Source organism: Myxine glutinosa, chromosome 14, assembly GCF_964187855.1.
Source record: "Myxine glutinosa chromosome 14, kmMyxGlut1.1, whole genome shotgun sequence".
In the NCBI taxonomy this organism is placed as follows: domain Eukaryota; kingdom Metazoa; phylum Chordata; class Myxini; order Myxiniformes; family Myxinidae; genus Myxine; species Myxine glutinosa.
Genome location: NC_136274.1, coordinates 9,234,803 through 9,254,168, shown reverse-complemented (window position 1 = coordinate 9,254,168; position 19,366 = coordinate 9,234,803). Strand labels below are relative to the sequence as shown.

Here is a 19,366-nt window from a genome sequence, read left to right as displayed (position 1 = left end):
GGGCGTTACACAAACCAAACGGCATCACAGTAAACTGATACAGTCCCTTACCTGTGGAAAATGCCGTTTTCTCCTTCCCTGCCCTATCCATCTCCACCTGCCAATACCCACTCTTGAGGTCCAAAGTTGTGAACCAATTTGAGCCCGCAACGGCATCGAGGGTGTCATCAATCCTTGGCAGGGGATATGAGTCCTTGAGTGTCACGTTGTTTAGCTGGCGATAGTCCACGCAGAACCGCGTGGTCCCATCCTTCTTTTTGACCAGCACAACAGGTGACATCCAAGGACTTCCCGAGGGCTCGATCACACCTGCGTCGAGCATTTTTTCAACCTGCTCGTCAGCTTCCGCCCTCTTGCTCCAAGGGAGCCGTCGGGCGGCCTGACGAATAGGCCGGGCCTCACCGGTGTGGATCTGATGTTTCACCAGGCCCGTACGTCCAATATCCTCGGTGGACAGGGAGAAGAGGTCCAAATGGGACCCAACCAGTTTGTGTAAGGCCTCCCTCTGGGTACCTCCCAACTCTACGCTACTACGATTTACCATCTCGCAAATGGGATCGGGCCAATTCCTACTTCTTATTGAAGGCTCCCCCCGGGGTCGGCTCGGCCGGACGTTCTCGCCCCTCACTGTCGCGACTTCCTCAACTGGGGTGCAGCCAGCTACCCTCGTGCCCCTTACTATAGTGCGTGGTTCTGTACTCATATTTATTACTCGGACGGCCACTACCGGTCCGTCCGTTTTTACAAGGGTGCGGCCCACGATTAAACCCGGTATGGACTGCGCTGCCACCGGTTCGACCAGGCCGCAGGATTCCTGCCACGTTGGGCGAGCTGCCCACCGGGCCGGCACTATCGCCTCGGCCCTTGGGGGGATGGTCACGGCCTCGGAAGCCTCCAGCTCCGCTCTCTCGGCCGTGCTGACTCCCCCTAACGGCAGCTCTTCTACTCCCACCTGCAGGATCCCCCGGCACAAGTCGATTTTACAGCCGCTGGCAGTCAACAGGTCCAACCCTATTAAACATGGGTCGCACACCTCCGCCACCCAAACATCTATCTCCCTCCTTACCGACCCTAACTTGAGGGTCACAGAACCACGCCCTATGATCGGGGCCGTTACCCCGGTAGCAAGCTGCAAACTATAATTTTGCAGGCGCTGGATCTTATCCCAGCCACCTGCGCTCGAATCAAGGACCACAGGGCTGATGATCGTGGCGCTAGCTCCTGTGTCCACTACGGCGTCTACCCCCACGCCGGCAATTTTGCATCTAATTGTCAGGCTACCGGTTCCAATTTGGCCACAATAAATGACCTGTCGCATCAATGAGGGCTCTCCTCCATCCTCTGCTGCCGAACACCGCCCTACGTGCCCGACACCTTCTAGTTTCCCGGGGTCTGGCGGGGGGGTGTCTGGGGTCGGCTAACCCGCTCCCCCCTGGGCGGAGTTGAGGACCTCAACCGCCGGGGATCATCCCGGCGCGCGGCTCGACAGTGCCGCGCCAGGTGACCCAGACGGTTGCAGGTATAGCACCTCACCTGATAAGGTGCTTGCCTCCGGAATTCCAAATTTCCCCCCCTGTAGGTCCGAATTGGATTACCCGCTCGTGGTCCACCGCGGGCCACCTCCGGGGCCGCCTGCCATGGTCCAGGTCCCGCCAGGCACTGGTCCACCAGCCTCCGGACCATGCCCGCCAGGTCAGGACCTACGTCGGGGGCGGGCCCCCTAAGGGGTCCGCCCTCCATCGGGGGTCCCACCTGGCGGACCGCCATTGCGAGACGCTCGCCCCCCCGGGCCAGGGGCCTCGCTGCTTCCCAACGGGCCGCAGCGTCAGCCGCCTGGCTCAGAGTCTGCGGGCGCCACATGGCGAGCTGTTGCCGGAGCTCAATATCCGGGAGGGCCTGGATAAAATGGTCCAGCGCCAGGCTTTCCCGGGAATCCGCTGCCATGCTAGCATGTGCGATCCCCACTGCACGGCGAATGTCGTGGGCAAGTTCCCCGATGGCTTCCTGGGGCTTGCGTTTTCGCAGCGCGAGCTGAGCTTTAACAAGCTCGCTCTGCTGTTCAATGCCGAATCGATTAATTAGGGCGTCGCGGAGGGCTGGCAGGGTGAGAGCACCCGCTGGTAATGCCGTCAGCACCTCCGCCACCGCGCCGCGCAATGCGGCCACCAGGTGTACTCCACCTTCGTCCTCACCCCAACCGTTGCCCTTACACACACAGTCGAACTGCGCCAGGTACGCGCGTAGATCACTCTTGCCGTCATACGGCGCGAGTGGGACCTTGTGGGACCACCTCGTATGCGAGTCGTTGCCCGCCTGCCGGACCCCGTGCGTCGCCCCTTGCGGGGTCAGCGCGGGGCCGAACCGGCCGGGCCCCCACAGTACATTACCCCCAAGGGGCTCTCGTGCCTCCCCGGTCCCTCCAACAACTACCCCTGTTGGTGTCGATGCATGGGTCACACCTCCGCAACCCGCTACCCATTCCATACCACCACCACCTTGCTCACCCACACCTCGCACCTCTCGTTCCATACCCTCCGGACCAGCCATACACCTCACTCGTGGCCTCTCACGAACATCCGGGTCTATCTCGACCCCCAAGCTTATTAAATCCCCTGGCGCATCATACGCACGACCATATTGGTCACCACTTACACCGGGTCCTCTTTCTCTTCGCTTCTCCTCCATCACCTGCGAATCCCTCATCCGGTTAATGAGCACATCATCACGATCCGAGCACAGACTTTGGACCAATTCTTTTACTTCCTCCTTTATCTCTTTCTTATCCTCTCTCCGTCGCTTCTTAATTTCGCTCACCCCTTCTTCCACTTCTTCTAATTTCTGCTTCACCTCCTTCGTCTCTTCGTGCGCCCCTTTAAGTTCTTCCTCTAACTCCACTTTATTTTTTTCTATGTGCTCCTGCACCTCCCGCTCTTTAACCTCCATCACCTCTTCCACCTTGTCCATTTTCCTCGTCAGGTCCTCATGTACCGTCTGACACTCTTTTTTAATTACCCCTACGTCCTTTTTCATCTCCTTCTGTGTCGATTTTAAACCCTCTATTACCGCTGTGTTCTTCTTTACCTGGTCCCCCAACTCCTTTTGTCCCACTGTCAGTTGTTCTACTCCCATCGTCAACTCCTCTATACCCCCTTGCAGTTTTACAGTCCCCTTTCTCACCTCCTTCTCCATGCGCTCCTTACAGTGCCTCACCTCCTCGCGCACTCCTCCGACCTCCTCACTCACACCTCTTCTGATCTCTTCTCCCATCACTTGCATCTCCTGCCCAGATGCCACCCTCATCTGCTCCATTTCCTCCCTGTGAGCATCCAGTTTGGTTTCTACCCCCATTCTGACCCCCTCTATCTGCTGCCCCATTTGTTTAACTTCCCTTTCCGCTTGGTCCCTCATGTCCCTCAATTTGCCTTCCATACTGTTTTCTAACCCCTCTAACCCCTTTTGCATCCCTTCCATTTGATTCTCTTGAGCGGCCATTCTGTTTTCTACCCCCATTAACCCCTCCTGTATTTCCCCTAATCTATTGTCTAATTTCCCAAATTTCTTGTCTAATCCCTTAAAATTATTGTCTAACCCCTCACCGGTGCCCCTCGCTTCGTCCCTCATTACCCCCATTTGGTTTCCCATTACCCCCAATTGCTCACTCTGAGCCCTCGCTTCGTCCCTCATTACCCCCATTTGGTTTCCCAATCGCTCACCCTGCAGGTTGAGGGACGCCTGCATTTGTACCATAAATTGCTCCATGAGGGCCTGCATTTGGGCCATCCCTCCCACTTGTGCAGCGGGTGCGGCCGCCGTAGCAATGTGCGAGGCGCCATTTTGTGCGCCCGCAACGTCGGGCGCAACGACGCTATTTTGTGCGTCTGCTACCCTCACTGCTTCGCTCTCCTTATGTCCCTCATTTTGGTCCTGGACCGACCCTGCCTCACTCTCCTCTACCGGACCCCAGCCGACTTGGTCTGCCATAGCGCGACTTTCAAAATTCGGGTTTTTATATTTTGTAAAACACAATCAAATTTCGCTGTTATAATTTCGAGCGCGTAAAACGCGCTCCGGATCGAATTCTACCTCCCAACACCAATTGTTACCCTAGTGGTACAATTGGTGTTCCAAAATTTGGGCCTAATAAATTTAGTCCCAGGTCCGAATCCGACACTCCTGACACCAAATGTTACAGACGCGGTTGTGGATGTTGGTTTACCGAGCGGTTTGGTATGACCGCGTCTGCACGTTTACCCGATTTTACTCGAACGTTGGCCGAGTCGCGCTACGCTAAATCAATTGAGGAAAAGGACACAACGGCTGGGTTAAAATGACACGACACCAAGGGTTCAGTTCTCAAGACCTCCAGAGGAGGTTATAATATTGCGGAAGGTCAGATTACAGGGATGAGAGAGACAGCATAGTAAGGTAGGCACTTAATTACGGTCTTATAGTAGCCCCGACAGACGACAGATAAACAGGACAAAACTGACTCACACGGGGATTGATGGCAAGGAAAGCGGGTAGTCGATGGCTCAAGGTGCACCTTGGCTCAGGGACAGAATCGACCCGGTCCGGTCCAATAGATGCGGGGAGGTCGCGACTTGTCGTTTCAAGCTGGGGGCGCATCTGATCTCACATCCGGTCAGTCGCTGCGCATATCCGGCGGGGAGTGACACGCCCTCGGCTCGTTAGCTCCGCCCCAGATGGAATCGGCCCGCCGCTTCTCACTGGCTGCGGGGGGTTACCGGGCTCCGCCCCTGACGAGGAGCTGACAGCCAGCCCCTTCGTGGTAACCCCGTGGAGCGCATGGGCAATGGCGGCTAACCGAGCCGGAGTGAGGACGCACACTCCCCGCGCCGCGCCCCTCTGTTGTTGTAGTTGTTGTTGTAGTTGTTGTAGTTGTTGTTGTTGTTGTTGTTTCATGGGGAAGATGGGAGGAGGTATGGGGAGGTCCTAAACTCACTACTGGTGCCATACAATCACATTCTGGTGCAACGAAGAGTCAGAATTAATGGAAACGAGTCCTTAACTGACATAGACTAAGAATAACTAGCAAGATGTCCGAAAGTTGTCTACGTGAGATGCGGTGGACCTGGGCACGACATTTAATGGGGGAAAAAGGGGAAGGTCGGTTCTACAGAGTGTTATTTACAGGCAATGGGACTAGGGGATTGGGGATAGTTGGGGAGTATTGGGGAAATAGGGGAATATTTACAAGCGGATATGGAGGCCAAATGCCATATCCGCAACAGTATAATGACGCAGAGATTAACTCGATCGATTATGAGCTCAGGAGGTCAAGGTCAGAGGCCCCGTTAGGTAAAAATGTGAAACTTGAGAACAGCTGAAGGGATTTAAAACAAACTTGGTATAATGACGTAATGATGTGGGTGGAGGCAAATTGGGCGGTGTAGCGACGTTGAAGAGTGCCGTTCTAGTTCTACCTCCCTTAGAAATCCTGATTTTATTTAAATTTAATTAAATACTTGAACACTGTTGAACACAAATTGCCTTATTGGCACTTTGAAAACCCTTCCATTTAGCAGTACTTGGACAAAATATTACTGTATTTTACGTCATCGTGAACAGTCAAATTTTGGCCTTCATTCTCAAGACTGTGTGGAGTAACGTGTTCAATGAACTCTCTAGTTTTGCCTCCGCTGACGAAGTCGCCAGAAGTATTGTGTTTTTGGGTTGTCCGTCCGTCTGTTCGTCTAATAGGTTTTCGTTACCGCGATAACTTAGGAACTGCTGAAGGGATCAAAGTCAAACTTGGTACAGGTATGTATAATGATGTAAGGATGAAGTGATTATATTTTAGGGTCAAAAGGTCAAAAAAAATTCTATTACTGAGCTAACTTGTGAACCAGTAATGGGATTTTCACCAAACTTGGTATAAGTATTGTTACGTGGTCCCCTCGGTGAATACCTGGTCTCGGTGACCCCCGGACCGTGAGAGGAACTTCGCCAGAAAGTTGTATTATATATGCGCTTTCGCCACGCAATCCATATGAATTCCACCCAAGAGAAAACTGATGTTCCAGGATATATTTCAATGGTAATGATACCATACTATTTCAATGATACAACCACGGAGATTTTCCCCGAGCAATCAACAACAAACAACCATCAACAATTCCCAATCCACAATCAATTCCCTATATGATTAAGATGGCCATCTTATATATGTGTGTCCCCTTTTGGTACTCACGACCCCCTTTTGGTCTCTGCCCCTCACAATGTCTCTGGGCCCCTCCTGACCAAGATGATGGTCGGCGTCGCCGCACTCGGGCGGTTGAACGAACCCCGGGTGGACGTGTTTCCACCGGGCAGGTATCGTATCAGGCACCCCGGCTGCAGCCCCTCGTGGCCACGCGAAGCGGGTACGGTAAAGCAAGCCCAAAAGCCCCACGCCGCTTGCAACGCGTGTTAGGCCCCAACGTGCGACCCGTACGCGTCTTTTAGACGGTGCCGCGAACGGTGCCAGACGCGGGGTCGATGCACGGCCCCACGTCAACTTGACGTCTCCACCGGGTAGGTACACGTCCCGGTAACTCCTCTCGCCAGACGGGCTTCGGAACGCCGCTTTTCCACGCGGCGCAAGGTCGATCCCACCTTTCGTCGGAGCGGGGCGAGCAAGAAGAATACTCGTCGCTTTTCTTCCTCGTGTCTTTTCCTCTTCCGTTTCCGGTCACTTCCGTTTCCGGACACTTTTCAGAAGGGCTCCTGACCCTCCAACCACAACAACCCTTAATCTATTACACATGGATAAGCAAAGACCTGAATGGTAATTCACATACATTCACATAAATATGTAACACTCCCCCCCTTCAAGAAAGAAAGTTTGAACCCAGCGAAAACTTTCTTTGCCGGCCAATTTGGAGAAACAAACCAGATAACTCAACCCCCCCACATTATCAGTTCCCCCCGGGCACAGTTATCACTTAAAAATAAAGCAACCAACATTTCACCACAACCCCTCCAGATTACTCCCTCTGGACTAAGCACCAGCAACGACATTGTCCCTGCCAAATCAAACTCCATCTCATGACCCTCTGACTTTGACCGTCAGTTTCTTGTGAATGAAGGTTAAGGGGTTGATCAAAGATCCAAAGTTAAGCAACTCGATAGCACTTTTTCCGGGAGGCCAAGCCGAGTATTCACTACATGGATGCCTTTAGGAACGTGGAGTTCACGGTTAGTCCGTGCAGGAAAGTTCTCTACATGGGCGCCTTGAGGAACGTCGAGTTCACGGTTAGTCCGTGCATGAAAGTTCACTACATGGACGCCTTTAGGAACGGCGTTCACGGTTAATCCGTGTAGGAATCTTGGCTCGGCGGCTCCGCCGCATTCAGTGCTTCAACTTCTCAGAACTTCCCTAATAATTAGGGTGGGACCACTTGTCCCTGTAGTCCCATGAATAGCGGTCTCCTTCTCGGCCACTACTTTGCCAATCCTTCCTTCGGGAGCGGCCGTAACTCAGGGAGCCTCCATAATAATATTGATTGCGGCCACCACCAAAACTACCGCCCAGTTGTCCTCTCCTGTAGACCTCTCGACGCCTACGAAATGCCTTCCCTACTGTTATGGTCCGACCCTCCAAATCCTTGCCATTCCAATTCTTCTCTGCCTCTCTGGCGTCTTTTGTGCTGGCAAACGTGACAAAGCCGAACCCTCTTGACTGTTGCGTTTCCCAGTCTCTTACCAACCGCACTTCCACCAGCGGCCCATATCTGTTGAAGACAGAGGTCAGAACTTCTTCCTCTGTTTTGAAGTTCAGTCCCCCTACAAATAACTTGGCACTTTTGTCGCCATCCCGAGCTGGTGTGGTGTTATTTTCCCTGCTGGGCTCTTTACCAACCCTCAGGTTACCATAAACTTGACCCCCGGCCAAATCATTCCCGATAACCACAGATACACCCTCTACAGGAAGCGTGGCTTGTAAACCGACGGTGACCGGTCCTGACATCAACTCGGACTCCAAATGGATGACATGAAGTGGAGCACTAACACCGCCCCCGATCCCCTGTAAACGAACACTATCCCCCGTTGCCGTCTCCTCGGACCATGGCAAAATGCCTTCAAGCATTAAAGATTGATGTGCTCCTGTGTCCCTCAATATCCTAACCGGTCTCCGGTTAGTCGAGGCTCCATCCAGTGACACAAACCCCTCTGAAATAAATGGTTGGTAACCCTTTTGATGGCGATTTCTCACAATGGCCATTGCATTTGGAGTCGTAATAGTCGGACTCCGCTCTGGGTCTTCCCTTTTCATGCGGTAACAACTGGACATCAAGTGTCCAGGTTTCTTGCAAAAAGCGCAAGTAGGCCCGGAGGAAAAACTCGTGGTCTGCCTTGGGCCCCCTGAAATATAAGTTTGTCTTGGGCCCGCATCCCTCTGATTTCGAACAGGTGGGGTATCCGCGTTGTCCCCATAATCCTCTCGAGGTCGCCGCCATGTATTGTCGTTCTCCGCACCTGCTGTTCCCCACCTCCCCTGCGGAGATCTAGGCGAGGAGTTAGGTTCGTGGACCCCTATTCGGTGGGTTAAGGCATAATCATCTGCCATGGGGGCTGCGTCCCACAACTTTGGTACTTTCTTTTCCTGCAGGTACACTTTGATGTCCTCGTGGACACTGCTGAAATTCCTCCACCAGGATCAAGTCACGCAATGTTTCGAAGTCTTTCCCGACTCCTTTTGACTCACACCACCGATCAAACATGTTTTCTTTCACTCTGGCAAACTCCACATGGGTCTCACTCTCCCTCTTCCTGGCATTCCTGAATTTTTGCCTGTAAGCTTCCGGAACCAACTCATAGGCTTTGAGGATACAGTGCTTCTTCAGTACCTCATAATCTGCACATTGGTCCATTGGTAGCGCCGAATAAATCTCTTGAGCTTTTCCCACCAGCACACTTTGCACGAGTATGGTCCAGGCCTCCTCCGGCCAGTTTAATTGTCGAGCCACTTTCTCAAAGTGTGGAAAAAAATTTCGCGACTCCCTTTTCACTGAACGGTGGAACCAGCCTCACATGTCTGCCCACATCCCAGGTTTTCTGGTTAGGTGTCGACCCCGTCAGCAAGGGTGGTGCCTCTCCCCGTTCTCTCATTAACTCCAGCTCCTTGAATTTAATTTCTTGCTGAAGCTCCATATCACGTTCCTTTAATTCCCTTTCCGCTTTTCTCTCCTCTGCTTCGAGTTCCCTTGTTTTCATCCTTTCTAACCTTTCCTGGAGTTCTCGTTCCCCTCTCCTTTCTTCTTCTGCTCTTTCCTTTTCTGCTTTCCTTTCTTCTTCTGCTAACCTTTCCTGGAGTTCTCGTTCCACTCTCCTTTCCTCTGCTTGTTTCTCTTCTCTCCTCTCTTCTGCTTTCCTTTCTTCTTCTTTGATCCGTTCCTGGCTCCGTAATTGCAACTCCAGTTTCCGGAGCTCAACGTCTTCTGGTTCTTCGGGTAGCCACTCCCAGGCTAACTCGTCCCATGTTCCTAATCCCACCATAGATTGTATCACCGTGGTCTGCAACTCTGCCTTCCTCAAATTAGTTCGGACCTCCAAGTTAAAATGTTTGGCCAATTTCAAGAGGTCCGACTTTAGTAACGCTCGGAACTGTGCCTCACTCGGTGTTACCGCAAAGTTCTGTGCCACAAACGCCATGGTGACTATCGTTAACACCTGTTAACCTTCACCCAAGACTTTACCCCAATTTCCCCCAAAAATTTACCAATTAATACTTAATTAATAAATTTTAATTAATAAAAATATTATTTTATTATTTTATACAAATACAATTTTAGATCCCGGACGTAGACCCAATTGCGAAGCCGCAAATCGTAATTTGGACGAGCCCCCAATTCTGTTACGTGGTCCCCTCGGTGAATACCTGGTCTCGGTGACCCCCGGACCGTGAGAGGAACTTCGCCAGAAAGTTGTATTATATATGCGCTTTCGCCACGCAATCCATATGAATTCCACCCAAGAGAAAACTGATGTTCCAGGATATATTTCAATGGTAATGATACCATACAATTTCAATGATACAACCACGGAGATTTTCCCCGAGCAATCAACAACAAACAACCATCAACAATTCCCAATCCACAATCAATTCCCTATATGATTAAGATGGCCATCTTATATATGTGTGTCCCCTTTTGGTACTCACGACCCCCTTTTGGTCTCTGCCCCTCACAATGTCTCTGGGCCCCTCCTGACCAAGATGATGGTCGGCGTCGCCGCACTCGGGCGGTTGAACGAACCCCGGGTGGACGTGTTTCCACCGGGCAGGTATCGTATCAGGCACCCCGGCTGCAGCCCCTCGTGGCCACGCGAAGCGGGTACGGTGAAGCAAGCCCAAAAGCCCCACGCCGCTTGCAACGCGTGTTAGGCCCCAACGTGCGACCCGTACGCGTCTTTTAGACGGTGCCGCGAACGGTGCCAGACGCGGGGTCGATGCACGGCCCCACGTCAACTTGACGTCTCCACCGGGTAGGTACACGTCCCGGTAACTCCTCTCGCCAGACGGGCTTCGGAACGCCGCTTTTCCACGCGGCGCAAGGTCGATCCCACCTTTCGTCGGAGCGGGGCGAGGAAGAAGAATACTCGTCGCTTTTCTTCCTCGTGTCTTTTCCTCTTTCGTTTCCGGTCACTTCCGTTTCCGGACACTTTTCAGAAGGGCTCCTGACCCTCCAACCACAACAACCCTTAATCTATTACACATGGATAAGCAAAGACCTGAATGGTAATTCACATACATTCACATAAATATGTAACAGTATATATATATGAATTTGCAAAATTCACAATATATATATATATATATATTAATGATTCACAATCCACAATATATATATTGATGAAAAGATGAACTGATTAGATTGCATCGTCAAATGTCAGGTCATGTCAGGTAAAAATGTGATACTTGAGAACAGCTGAAGGGATTTCAATCAAACTTGGTGCAAGTATGTATAATGATGTAATAATGTGGGTGGTGGTATATCTGTCGACGTCACGACATCAAAGAGTGGCATTCTAGTTTTACATACATGAAATACCTTTTTAGACATTTATATGTCTTTAATTTCGTCTGAAACAGCCGGGGCATGGAGTGGGCCAAGTACGTCTGTTGTTTCAAAGTTTATTTTTCATTCCAGGGATTTCATTTTTGTACTTGTTGTTGCTCATTCTTTTCTTCCTCTTCATTTGGTAGAAAATGTGTAGCATTGTAGTAACTGTGTATTCATCAGGCATTGACCTACGTGAAGCACAAAAACTATTTGCTCAGAGATTCTCCTGTGGAGCTTCTGTCACTGCTGAGGATGAGGTCACGATCCAGGGCGATGTTACTGATGGCGTCATGGATGTAATCCAGCAGAGGTGGCCTGAGGTACAATGATTGCATCCCCCACTCCACAACCTTTTTCCCCCATTTGCAAGCTTTTTAAAAATTTGCTTTTTTCATCATGTTTTACAAAGAAACACAGGGACCGTCAATGCAGGAGGAGGCCATTCGGCCCATCGTTCCTTCACATTTCTGTAAAATACCAATGTACCCCTGTGTAATGGAATTCATCCAAGACATCGTTCACAGAAGTGAGGCTTTATTGAAATAGATTCACACAAGTCCTAGGCACACAAGCAATTAACGTATTAGCTATTAAATCGTATAAAGCATAAGTATAACGTTTACTCAAGCATAGTATGAAGACCAAGCCATCGATCTGGTCTTACCAAGATGAATGCAGTGCAGACCAGAACATGGTGCGTTCAGAACGTGTAATTCTCTTCCCACATAGAGCGCTCGACTATATATATACATATATATATATATATATATATATATATATATATATATATATATATATATATATATATATATATATATATATATATATATATATATATACACATTCACGTGAAAAAGTAAGTACACCCCATGTAAAGTTTTGACTTTTTCAACATACAGCTATTTGATCTTCATTTCAACAATATTGATAGATAAAGGTGATATAATATAACAAATATCATGAAACATTTACATTTTGTAGTCCATTGTATAATTTAAATAAACATAAATGCAAATTTCGCATGTGGAAAAAGTAAGTACACCCCTACATTTATCACTACTTCAAATACCTAAAATGAGAATCAGGTGCACCAGCTCAGGTGCAAATGATTAGAACATCGTTAGAGAGGATTTTGGAGGAACCTGTCTTATTTAAACCTCAGACATTAAGTTTGGTTTGCTCTTTGTTGTTGAAGTGTGTGGTGTCACCATGTCTAGATCAAAAGAGCTCTGAGGCCTTCAGAAAGAAGGTTATAGATGCCTATGAGTCTGGGAAGGTATTTACAAAGATCTCCAAACAATTTGAAATCAATCATTTGACTGTCCGGAAGATCATCTACAAGTGGAGAAGATTCCAAACAACTGCCAACTTGTTCAGGCCAGGCCGCCCCAGCAAGTTCAGCCCGAGAGCAGACCGCAAGATGCTGAAAGAAGTCTCTAAGAACCCCAAAATGTCATCACGGGACCTACAGGTAGCTCTTGCCAATGTTGATGTCAAAGTGCATGAGTCTACCATTAGAAAGAGGCTGCACAAATTTGATCCACATGGGAGGTGTGCCAGGAGGAAACCTTTGCTGTCCAGAAAGAACATCAGGGCAAGACTAAAGTTTGCCAATAAACACCTTTTTTTTTTTCCTTTTTTTTTTTTTGTATACTGAATCGAGGCTCGTGAAAGAGCTAACATTTATTTCACAAACAAATCAACCAGACAAACAAAATATACAAAAAGAGGGAGCGGAAGACAAGATGGGGAGAGAAGGGGAAGCGCACAACCACAACATTTGAGAGCAGGGAGAAGTGTGGGAGGGAGAGGGTTTGGGGGCAGGAGGCGTGGGAGGGGGAGGGGGGTGGGGGGGGGAGAGGTATAAAACACAAGGGGACCGAAATTAGCGGGGGTAGAAAAGATCAAGGTTTTGGATGGGGGAGGATAAGAGATGGTGGTGAACAGCTGTTTTAAAGACCTGGAGGGTGGAGTGGGATTGAAGAGAGTGAGGGAGTTTGTTCCAGAGGTGGGAGAAAAGAGGAATGAAGGAGTGAAGGTGAGCAGAAAGTCTTGATTTTGGCAGTTTAACCATAAGAGGGTTGCAGGCAGATCTTGTGCGACCTGCAGGAATATTTGGGGGACAGAGCCCAGAGAGGGCTGGGGGGGCAAGGCCAGAGAGGAGTCGGTAGAAGACGGAAAGACCACCAACCTGCCTGCGGTGAGTGAGTGAAAGGCCCTTGGAGTTAGCTTCATCGCGGGAGATTCCAATGATTCTGAACGCTTTGGTTTCAACAGCGTGAAGACGGGCTAGGTGTGAGGCAGGAGCACCAGACCAGAGGGGAGAGCAGTATTCCATAGAGCTGCGGATGAAAGCCTTGTATGTGGTGAGGAGCTCAGGTGTGCCAAGGAAGGACTTCGCACGACGGAGGATGCCCAGGCGGCGACTGGCTTTGGAGGCCAGATTTGAAATGTGGTTTTCCCAGGAAAGATCATGGCAAATAGTGAGACCCAAAAGCTAGAGTGACAGAACTTCTTGGAGAGGATTATTCAGAAAGTGGATGGGAGGGTTTTCCAGTCGGTCTTTTCGGAGAGACATCGTAAGAGTGTGAGATTTATCAGGATTGAAAGACATGTTCCATTTGTTTGCCCAGTCTATGATTTTGTCCAGGTCTGCAGAGAGTGAGGAGGCTGCAGACTGCCGATCTGAGGGATGAGGAATGGAGCGACAGAGTAGAGTCGTCAGCAAAGAGATAGAGAGGATTTTCAAGAGAGTCAGAGAGATCATTGATGAAGACCAGAAAAAGCACAGGGCCCAGAACACTGCCTTGGGGAACTCCAGCCTGAACAGGAAGAGGAGATGAGAGAAAGCCATTCAGGGCCACACGTTGACTACGACCAGAGAGGACGTCCGCCAGCCATGCGTGGAGATTTCCATGGATACCAAAGGAGGAGAGTTTGGTGAGCAGAGCAGGGTGCCAGACCATATCGAAGGCACGTGAAATGTCAAGGGAGACAGCTCTAATTTCCTGTTTGGCGTTGAGGACCTCCATCCATTGTTGAGAAAGCAGAAGCAGCATGTCCAGAGTAGAGTGACCAGGTCTGAAACCAAATTGATGATCAGAGATCAAGCCATTGGAGAAGAGGAAAGATTTCATATCTGAAGCAATGATGGATTCCATGACTTTGCTGATAATTGGGAGAAGGCTGATTGGTCTGTAGTTGCTGGGATCTGTTTTTGCACCTTTTTTGTGCAAAGCGGTGATGTTGGCTGATTTCCAAACAGATTTCCAAACACCTCGGCAAAGACCAGCACTTCTGGAACATTGTGCTCTGGACAGATGAATCAAAGGTATAGCTATTTGGCCACAGTACCAGAAGACATGTTTGGCGAAAACCAAAGACAGCATTTGACCACAAGAACCTGATACCAACTGTAAAGCATGGTGGTGGAAATATTATGGTTTGGGGCAGCTTTGCTGCATCAGGGCCTGGGCAGCTCACCATCATAGAATCCACTTTGAATTCTTCATTGTACCAGAGGGTGCTTGAGGATAATGTGAGGCCATCTGTCGGAAAGTTGAAGCTCAACCGAAGGTGGACCTTGCAACATGACAATGACCCTAAACATACCAGTAAATCCACCAAGGAATGGATGAAAAGAAATAAATGGAGGGTTCTGGAATGGCCAAGTCAAAGCCCGGATCTAAATCCCATCGAGATGTTGTGGGGGGATTTAAAACGAGCTGTGCATGCAAGAAACCCCTCAAACATCGCACAGCTGAAAGAATTCTGCATGGAGGAGTGGGCAAAAATTTCTCCCAGTCGATGTCAGAGACTGGTAGACAGTTATAAGAAACGCCTACTTGAGGTTGTTTCTGCCAAAGGGGGCAATACCACCTATTAGAGCCAAGGGTGTACTTACTTTTTCCACATCTAAAATTTGCATTTATGTTTATTTAAATTATACAATGGACTACAAAATGTAAATGTTTCATGATATTTGTTATATTATATCACCGTTATCTATCAATATTGTTGAAATGAAAATCAAATAGCTGTATGTTGAAATATGTTGAAAAAGTCAAAACTTTACATGGGGTGTACTTACTTTTTCACGTGACTGTATATCCAGCATGCATTAGATCACCACACCCCAGAATCCTCCCCCCCCCCTCTCCTTCTTCTTCTTCAATTTCACTACACCCTGTATCCACAATGCTTCTCGGTACATATCTAATTCAAATTAAAACCTATCTACCGTTTCTGCTGCTACTACATTTCCAGGGAGACCATTCCACGTATTAACCAATTATGAATGATAGATCCCTGCCATAATGTTGTCCTTGCTCTCCTCCTTCTTCTTCTTCGTCTTCTTCTTCATACGCAAGCTGTGGCCCCTGGTCTTCTCAATGGCTATTCTGTTGAAGAACCCTTCCACACTTATTCCATGCATATCCTTTGTTATCTTTTAAACAACTCCAGCAAAATTCATCCACAGAATTCTGCTCTCTTATGTACAGATTCATTCCATTTTGCCTTCAGTTACCCTACCCTTCTTTCCTGCTCATGGTACTCTGAATCCTGTGGTTCGGCAGGTTATTTTTTATTTGTATACCAAGTCGAGGCTTGTGTAAGAGCTAACACATAGAACATATAATAAAGGGAGCAGGTGACAAGAGGGGGAGAGAGTGGGAAGCACAACAACAGTAGAGAACAGGGACATCGGAGATCTGTGGAAGGTAGATGGCTGGGTTGGGGTGGGGTACACGGGATAAACAAGATGGACTTTGAAGAAAGAAAACAGAATTTGAAAAAGGTGGATTTGGTGTGGATTAACGAGGGTAGAAAATATCATGGATATGGATGGGGGACGATCTGAGATGGTGGTGAACAGCTGTTGGGAAGAATTGGCTTGAAGAGAATGTGGAAGTTGATTTCACAGTGGAGAAAAAAAAAAAAAGAGGAGAATCCTCAACTGCAACTCCCTCCTTAACCCCTCCTGGGCTGGACTATTTTGATCAGCAGCACATCAGCAGCAAACGAGCTGTGAATAGTGAATCAGCGGTGGTTTGTAAGTTAACAGGAGCTATGGTTGGAGGGGCCAGGTGGGCCTTTTGGCCCTGAGGTGAAAATGAAGAAGAAGAGCCTTCATAGGCTTGGAGCATCTTGGATGCCTATTTATGGGCGAACGCTCGGTGTGCGAGAGAGTTAGTATCTTGTCTGCTGAAAGAGTTATGGTGAGATGTGCCCTGGTTCTTCTTGGTAAGGAGAGACTGGGATTGTTGACTAATGTCTTAGAATGCTTGACTTTGCTTAATAATGCTTTATTTGCTTTGTAGGACTGATGAAATTATTGTCTATTGTGTGGGATGCCAAAGATCGATTTCAATAAAGCCTCGTATCCTGAAGTGAGGTCTGGAAGCTTTTTTAATACAGGCCCCCTCCAGCCCATATCGGGTTGATGTCCGGCCCCTCTCTCTCTACAAACTGTCTTTCACCCAGATTGTGAGATCCCCGCCTTTCTCTTTCCTATCACATTTGTACATCCTGTAGCCTGTCCTCCAATTTGTCTCCACATTAATCCACGCCTCAATTACTGCAACTATATCGTACTCGTCGACTTCAGCTTCAAGGTCTTCCAATTTATTATTTTAATTCCCGTCACTGGTGCCCAATACTTTTAACGAACAGTTTAAACTTTTCCCTTTGTTTGCGTGCATTTCCACTTTTCGCTTCCACTGTGAGCCCCGGTACACACTTTCACGGTGTGTACCCCGGTTTAGAATAGGTACACCGTATCCCTGCGCATCGTAAGAGGCGACCAAAGGTTGGCGTCAGGAAGGGCATCCGGCCATAAAAAAAACATTGCCTCAAACAGGGAACCATGATTGTCATGGCCCGCAAGGCTAACCCCCGCTCTAGCGGGTAAAAATGGCCTTAAAACGATCATTCATATATATATTCATTGTGAGCAAAACAAGTTAATTTTATCACTTTATGATGCTGATTAAATGTCTTCTCCATTCTCTGCCACACAGGTCGACGATGACAGCGTGGAAGATCTTGGAGAAGTAAAAAGATAAAGATTGCCTCCTTCCCCTTCTTGTCCTGACCTTCCTCGTGTGGCTCAGATGTTTGAAATTGTTGAATTACAGGAAGTTAAACCTGAATCCCTCTTCTTCTTTTTCTCCCCCCTGTATTTTCTCCTTTTTTTTTTTTCTTCTTTTATTTCTGCTTCTCCCTGATTTCCTCCCCTCCCCCCCCCCCCTTTTTTTTTTTTAAATATTCGATTGATGATAATTAACCTGCGCAGCATATGGCTGTTTGTTGTGCCGCCTTGAACAATTGCTGCTCGAGACACCGTCTTGCTCACTCTCCATGCTGTCAGGTGTGTGTTACCTGCAAGCTTCAGGTTTATCAGTGAACAGGAAGGATCAATGCATTGCATTCTTTGTTTGCAATGATCAATAATTGGCATAAAACTTACTGCAATTTCATTTCACAACACTGAGCTTTTCGGATGTCAGTGACGGTCCGATTAAATTATTGATTTGTGTAAATTCAGAACTTTCATCGAACTGTTTCACATTTGCTCTTCACTACTTTGTAACATCAGCAGTTTTTAATATCATTTTCAGTTTTTAACCGTTTCCTTCTTTCAAGTTAAATGTTGACCTTTCACCCATCACCCAGGATGTGCCATGCACACTGATATTACTTCGTGATCTGTTGGCCCCTTTTACGTTATTTTTCTTGTAGTGGGGTGGGGCAGTTGCAGGAAGGAACCCCTCTAATCCCGAATCTGCATGTGGACCCTGGATAATGGCAGCCACCAGCTTGTCGACGTATCGCTGGATAATGACAAAAATGAGGATAGGTTATCCTGGAGAGTATATGGAATTCAGAGTGCTTGGTAATACGCTTTTTAAGATTCATGACACATTTCGTTATAGTTTACACTACAAGCATTTTGTGTCCATCATGATCTACTGAATGAATCTTCTTCCTTTTACTCTCCTATTGCTGTGAACCCCCAGACCATAACGTCGGCAACATTTGGTGATGCACGGTCTATTCCCATCCACTATTAGCAAGGACATTCACAGCCTCCCAGAAAATGCGGGTGAATTGGCATCAAAGGTAATTGTGATTTCAGACCGGGTTTTGGATTTGTCATGATTAGAAACATCGTAGTGCAGATGTGCGGTCACACGGTACTGTGTTCATTCATTCCAAGGACTCGGCTAAGATGAAGACCATTTGATCCTTGATTTATTTAACTGGAGTTGTGTTGCTGATCTGAATTTGCCGTTGTGAACCTGTTTCACTTCACTTGTAATCGCTAGCAAAAGTCAATAAAACGTGACACAGCCAGATATTTTTAAAATGTTTTCACGATTCATTTTATTGACATCGATGAAGTTATGGAAAGACGTTGTAATTTAACAAGTTCTTGTTGGTTGTCCTCGTATTATCCAATTAAAAATCCACCTTTGCAACGCAACAAAACACATTCATTGTGATTCATCTGGGTATGAGCAAGTCCGTGGGATCGTTGATCACTCTTCCGGAATTGCAGCACTCTCATTTGTTCTTCTTCCCCATTCACTTTGTGTCGATGCACCCATTGCTTCTGCTTATTTCTATGGATGAGACGCATCCAGCCCTCAAGAGATGTCCAGCAATTGTCGCAATGAGCATTGTGGTCCTGGAACCCAGTATGGGATAGAAAAAGACATTGTACTTTTCAAGGGCCTTTATGCTCGCTGTTGAGATTCTCGAAGCCCCCCAGAATTATGGACGGTTTTAGTCGCCCACACACAAGATATCTTTTCTAAGATGCACAATTACATCGAGACACCTGGGGTGCTTTCCAGACTGTGAACTCACATGACTGTTGTTTATTTTGACACCAACACCTTCCCCCTTCCAATCCAACCACCAGTTTTCATTTCATTCGGTCTTTCAAGACTGTGTCGACGTCGAACCGACACTTGTCAATTTACATGTGCTTAAGTATGATGTCAATGCACAGAGTTTTATCTTCTTTTTTTTTTTATAGCTGTCGGATTTATTTTCCTTTTTCCTGTTGTTTTATTACATTTTGTTTCTTCTGCAGCACTTTTCCCCCTCGTCTGAAAAATGCCAAAAGTGGTTTGGCTTCTTGATTTTAGGTTTTGAGGGCCAGGCAGGGCATCCTCCGGCATTTGCATCTATGGTGTTTGACGCAGCAGATGTTCTGTGTACGGTGTTTTGTTGTATCTTTTTTTTTTTTTCTTCTTTTTTAGTAATTAACTGTCATTCCGGGTGAAAATTTAACT

The 19,366-nt window shown here is 48.0% G+C and overlaps 1 protein-coding gene across 1 annotated transcript in view; it reads left to right on the top strand.

Moving 5' to 3' along the window:
* DENR (density regulated re-initiation and release factor) overlaps positions 1 to 18,432 on the top strand; it is a 48,578-nt gene extending 30,146 nt beyond the window's left edge. Inside the window, exons 7-8 of the mRNA XM_078768121.1 lie at positions 11,244 to 11,383; positions 17,084 to 18,432. Coding sequence (XP_078624247.1) covers positions 11,244 to 11,383; positions 17,084 to 17,128 — 185 coding nt within the window. The 3' untranslated portion in view covers positions 17,129 to 18,432. The remainder of the gene's footprint in view (positions 1 to 11,243; positions 11,384 to 17,083) is intronic.
* The last annotated feature ends 934 nt before the right edge of the window (positions 18,433 to 19,366 follow it).